Genomic DNA, 6,000 nt, shown 5'->3' on the forward strand with positions numbered 1-6,000 from the left:
ATAGTCTTTTGAGCATTTAAAATTTTTTTTTAATTTTATTTTATTTATTTGAGAGTGAGAGCAACAGAAGCATGGGTGGCTCAGTGGTTAAACATGTCTATCTTCGGTTCAGGTCGTGATCCTGGGGTCCCGGAATCGAGTTCTGCATCAGGCTCCTCACAGGGAGCCTGCTTCTCCCTCTACCTGTGTCTCTGCCTCTCTCTTTCTGTGTCTTTCATGAATAAATAAGTAAAATCTTTAAAAAAGAAAAAAAAGAATGTGAGCAAGAGAGAACAGGAGAGGGGGAGAGAGTGGACAAAGGGAAAGGGAGCAAGCCAACTCCCTGCTGTACAGGGAGCCCCACCCAGGACTTGAACCCAGGACCCTGAGATCATGATCTGAGCTGAAGGCAGGTGCTTAACCAACTGAGCCCTCCAGGTGTCCCCAGCATTGTTTTTGTTGTTGTTTTTAAAAGATTTTATTTATTTGACAGAAACAGGTAGTGACAGAGATTGAGAAAGTCTACATGAGCAAAGAGGAGAGGGAGAAGCAGACTTCCTCTTGAGCAGGCAGCCTGACGTGGGACTCTAGCTCAGGACCCTAGGATCTTGACCTGAGCTGAAGGCAGATGCTTAACTAACTGAGCCACGCAGGCACCCCTGAGCATCGTTTTTGATGGACCATTAAATACACTGAATATTTTTATATATGTGAATATTTTTATGTATGTCACTCTTCCTGATGCATATAGCTTTTTCTTTTTCTGTGTATACGATTATTTCTTTAGAACAGATACCCAAAAGTGACTATGGGTCCAGTTAATTATTAGTCAGAATTCTTGGTGCCAAAGGGCAGAAACATAGTTAGGAAACATTTTGACTATTCTCATTGGGGGATGCAGGATAAATATAGCTTCCTCGGGGTTGTAGCAGGTGCTCACATTGCACCCTTAGGGCTTTGTCTCTTACCTCTGGCCAACTCTTGCCACCTGGTGGTAAAGATGGGCATTGGTAAATTTTTGTGATTGATAATCCTGACAGATGTTTTGAAAAAGATGAATTGATTTAGCTAATCACTCAGTGGGGTGAAGTATCTTGATTAATTAAGCATGTGTCATGTGCCCACAGTTGGGGGTTACCTCAGCTTCAACCAAACACATAGAAAGACCAGATTTATTTTAGAATGTGTGAAGGTGATGTTGATAAATACTTAAATAATTTTTTTCACAAAAATCCAGAATGGTCCGTTAAAAAAAAACTAGGGAAGGTGGTTTCCTAGGAAAAGTCTTTGGACAGACAGGAAAGGATATCTATTATAAATGTTTTTTAAAGTTATTTAATAACTAAACCATCATTTAACTTTTAATTAATTTTATTAAGTATTTTTGCCACTCTTGATAGTGATTGCTAAATGATTTCTAAAATTTTATACTAGCCCTGGCACTATTTCCTATTTTACTGTACTCTCACCCATGGGCATTATTTTCTGAATATTTTGCTAATTTAATGTATTAAAAAGTGGAACCTTGTTTAGATTTTCTTTTTTCACTTAACATCTATCATAATTATTTGCTATAATTGTAGTTTAATTGACTGCTTACTCTTCCATTTGATTGGTTTACCATAGTTTACAAGCTAATTTTCCAATTATTGGTCTTTTAGATTGCTTTATATATTTTTTTAACCTTTGTAGGTTATTTTTTTTTAAGATTTTATTTATTCATGAGAGACACACACGCACACAGAGGCAGAGACACAGGCAGAGGGAGAAGCAGGCTCCATTCAGGGAGCTCCATGTGGGACTAGATCCCAGAACTCCAGGATCATGCCCTGAGCTGAAAGCAGGCACTTAACCACTGAGCCACCCAGGCATCCCTAAACCTTTGTAGGTTATAATACTACAGGTATTTTTATATATCCATAGGTTTTTGGATTTTGCCTCTATTGACTTTTTTCTTTTAGAAAACTTCTAATGATATTATTGTATCAAAGGTATAAACATTTTGACACCCTTGCTTTCAAAGACTTTCACTGACTTCTGTTTTTACTAATGTAAGTGATGTTCATGTATCACATGTTTGCTAACATTGGCCATTATTTTTAAAGAATATATGTTGGGGGACGCCTGCATGGAGCCTGCTTCTCCCTCTGCCTGTGTCTCTGCCTCTCTCAATCTCTCATGAATAAATAAATAAAAAATCTTTAAAAAAATAAATTAAAAAAATTTTTTTAAAAAGAATATATGTTGGTTAAGTACAAAAAGTGATCTCAAATTGTTTTTTTTAATTATTTTTTAATTATTATTATTATTATTATTTTTTAATGATAGAGAGAGAGAGAGGCAGAGACACAGGCAGAGGGAGAAGCAGGCTCCATGTACCGGGAGCCTGACGTGGGATTCGATCCGGGTCTCCAGGATCACGCCCTGGGCCAAAGGCAGGCGCCAAACCTCTGCACCACCCAGGGATCCCTCAAATTGTTTTAATTAACAATTTTAAGTTGACATTTTTAGTGACTCTTCAACTCCCATCTTCTCCTTACCTCATTATTTAGAATTATAAATACAAGATATACCCTGTGCTTTATTTCATTTCTTCTTGTGCTCAGGTCTGGTCCATCGAACTCACATGTCATCCTGTCGTGTGGATAAGCCCTCTGAGATAGTGGATGTTGGAGACAAAGTGTGGGTGAAGCTTATTGGCCGGGAGGTAAGGTTCTATGCAACTTCCATGTGGTTAGAAAGACCGAGGAAAGGCTAGAGAAGGCAGTGTTGGTATTTTATTTTATTTATTTTATTTTTTATTTATTTATTTTTTTTTTCAGTGTTGGTATTTTATAATGACCAGTGTGTGTATGCTGTTAACTGTGGCTGATGATCTTATTTTTAAACCCTGCCACTGTATTCTGTCCTGAATTGAAACCTTCTGGCTAGCTGTCCTGTAAATTCAGAAGGGATGTGGTGTAAACTATAATAAGTGTGCTGTAATAAGTACATGTTTATAGAACATGTTTATAGAAACTCCCTGAAGTTTATCCAAATCTGGGGTGAAAAAAAAAAAAGAAAAAAAAGAGAGAAGAAAATTTATGGGACTAGTCTTTACCATAAATTTCGAAGAATAGCTGCCAGGTACACTTCAGTTTGGAACAACACAAAACAAAACAAAAGACACAGAGTTTACGGTTATTGTTCCTAATACCTGGCATCATGCAATGTGAGGGAAGTGAGAAAGGTCTGAAGGACCCTGTTAACAGCAGCTCACTTGAGTGCATAAGGGCTGTAGATGTAGGTAGACCTCCAGGACAAATGTGATTATACACTGAGGCCTGCTCTTCCATCAGAGAATGGCAGGGGAGATAGGTCTGAAAGAGATACTATTCTTTAATCCTTGAGTGCTTAACATGTTCTAGTCTGAAGGATGTAAGAGTGAGGCCAGTCCTAGGTGACCTCAGCTGTTATGGAACTTATATAGAGTATAACAGGACGAGACAAATATAAAAATGAGCAAGCACACATATAAAATAATTATAAATTATAGTAAGTGTTGTAATGGTCTCAAGCCAGTATCAGAGGTAGATTTATATAAAGTGGTCAGGAACAGGCTCTGCGGAAATGACGTATTAGCAGAGACCTAAAGGAAGAGGCTCCAGTCATGGAAGAGTTGGAATAAGCATATTCCAGGCAGGCAGAATAACATGCAGAGATCCTGAAGTGGGAAAGGGCGTCAAGTCTGGAGGAAGCAAAAGAAGACCAACATGGCTAATAATTGCCTTCATGTTTAAAAATGCACTAAAAAAATAAATAACAATTTTTTTTAATAACAGTTTTTAAAAAGCAAAACAAAAAACAAAAAAACCAACAAAACAACAACAAAAACCACCACAATAAAAATACTCTAGACCAAATCTATAAGGGGATCTACTCTAGTCTGGAATGTTTGGGAAATGCATTCTGAGCTCAGGGATCTATGAACTCATCATTATGCTGAACTTATCTGGAAAAAACAGCTTATATTTTCTGCCTGGTTACCTCCATAGGCCTTGAATTTCTTAGCAATCATTTCTGTCTTTCTTCCCCAGAGGGATAAGAATGAGAAAAAAACCATTTCCTAAAGTTATTCTGCCACAAGATCTATTTATAATGCTCATTAGTACCCCCAGTGTTCCTAGTACAGGACCTCAGCCATTAGAGGAGTTCAGTGTTTGTTATGATGATAAAAGCTTTGATGCTTAGTTAGATTTGATTTATTTTATTTTATTTTTTTCATTTTTAAAAATATTTTATTTATTTATTTATTCATTCATGAGAGAGAAGCAGGCTCCATGCAGGGAGCCCAACATGGGACTCGATCCTGGGGCCCCAGGATCAGGCCCTGGGCCAGAGGCGGCACTAAACCGCTGAGCCACCCGGGCTGCCCCTTTAGTTAGATAATTTTAGATGAGAAGTCCAAATGATGTACTCTTAGCTTTTGGTGACTTTGCTTTTGTCTTTTACAGATGAAAAATGATAGGATAAAAGTATCCCTATCCATGAAAGTCGTCAACCAAGGAACTGGGAAAGACCTTGACCCCAACAACGTTATCATTGAGTAGGTAAAAGGTTTAGAAAGGTTACCATCCTACTTCTCAAACAACAGAATGCTATAGTGAATCAAGCTGACCTAAGAACTCTACCATTTATAGTCTGTGATATTGATGAATTCTGTAGCCCTGGTGATCCTTGAATATGCATAGAGTTCTAAGATTGAATGCTAACATGCAAAGCATTGAAGTGCTCCATCAGTGGTTTTGTTTCCTTCCCCTTATTCTTTGTTTGCCCTTTAACCAGTTAGCCAACCAGCTCATGAAGCATCTGCTACTTGTCTCTCTCCTAGCACAGGGGCTCCAAAAAGATAGAGACCATGTGGAAAGGTAGAGTGATCTAGAAGCCACTCAAGTGGGGTTTAGTGCATCTTCAGATAACTGTGTTCTGAATATAACATCTTTACTTTCATTGGCTCTTCTGATCTTTCGTATAGGAATGGAAGATTTGCTATCCATGTAGGCCAATGTCTGGTGATATAAGGAATTTGCTATCTCTTTGAAAGTCTTTCTTGAATGTATGCCGGTGATTTCTGGTCAGGGGTTCCTAGTTCCCTAAGGTTCCTTGAATGGTTTCTGAACTGTTTCCAGTGTTTCAGAAAACGTAAGCAAAGTCATACATTTACCTTCAGGTTAACCATGACTTTATTGTATTGCTTTTGATGTTAAAATATCACATTGTTTATCTCATGCTAATCAGGTGATCTCAGTGGCAGTTATTGACTAATTAAAAAAAATATTTCAGATTTGGTAGAAAAAATTTGGAAACCTTATTGTTTATAGAATTCTAAGCAAAATCACTGTGGATGCAAAATAATTTTACCTAAAAGGGAGGAAATTGATATTTATTGGGTTCGTACTATGTGCCAGGCATTATGCAAGGCAATTTATGTACATTTATGTATCTGATTCCTATAACCACCTCCAAAGTGGATATTATCTCTCCATTTTACTTTATATTCCTAGTTTGTTTGTTTGTTTGTTTGTTTTAAAGATTTATTTATTTGAGAGAGAGAACAGAGGGAGAGGGAGAAGCAGACTGCTGAGCAGAGAAGCCTGATGTGGGGCTGGATCCCAGAATTCTGAGATCATGACCTGACCCAAAGACAGATGCTTAACTGGCTGAGCCCCCCAGGTACCCCCTTAGTTACTTAGTTTGTTTCTTTCTGTTCCTTTTTTTTTTTTTTTTTTTTTAAGATTTTATTTTTGGGTGCCTGAGTCGCTCAGTCAGTTGAGCATCTAACTCTGATTTTGGCTCAGGTCATGATATCAGGGTCCTGGGATTGAGCCTTGTGTCAAGCTTCCCACTCAGGGAGGAATCTGCTTGTCTCCTTGCCTCTGCCTCTCCCCATGTGCTCACTCTCTTTCTTTTTCTCTCTAAAATAAATAAATCTTTCAAAAAAAAAAGATTTTTAAGTAATTTCCATACTCAATTTGGGGCTCG

At 37.8% G+C, this 6,000-nt stretch overlaps 1 protein-coding gene across 4 annotated transcripts in view; it reads left to right on the forward strand.

The window, feature by feature from the left end:
- The window catches only part of ZCCHC17 (zinc finger CCHC-type containing 17), a 62,482-nt gene that overhangs the window by 31,227 nt on the left and 25,255 nt on the right, over positions 1 to 6,000 (forward strand). For all 4 annotated transcript variants that reach the window (XM_055331855.1, XM_055331857.1, XM_055331856.1 and 1 more), the window contains 2 exons: positions 2,586 to 2,686; positions 4,473 to 4,564. In XM_055331855.1, the coding sequence (XP_055187830.1) occupies positions 2,586 to 2,686; positions 4,473 to 4,564 (193 nt within the window). The remainder of the gene's footprint in view (positions 1 to 2,585; positions 2,687 to 4,472; positions 4,565 to 6,000) is intronic.

Source organism: Nyctereutes procyonoides, unplaced genomic scaffold, assembly GCF_905146905.1.
Source record: "Nyctereutes procyonoides isolate TBG_1078 unplaced genomic scaffold, NYPRO_anot_genome, whole genome shotgun sequence".
In the NCBI taxonomy this organism is placed as follows: domain Eukaryota; kingdom Metazoa; phylum Chordata; class Mammalia; order Carnivora; family Canidae; genus Nyctereutes; species Nyctereutes procyonoides.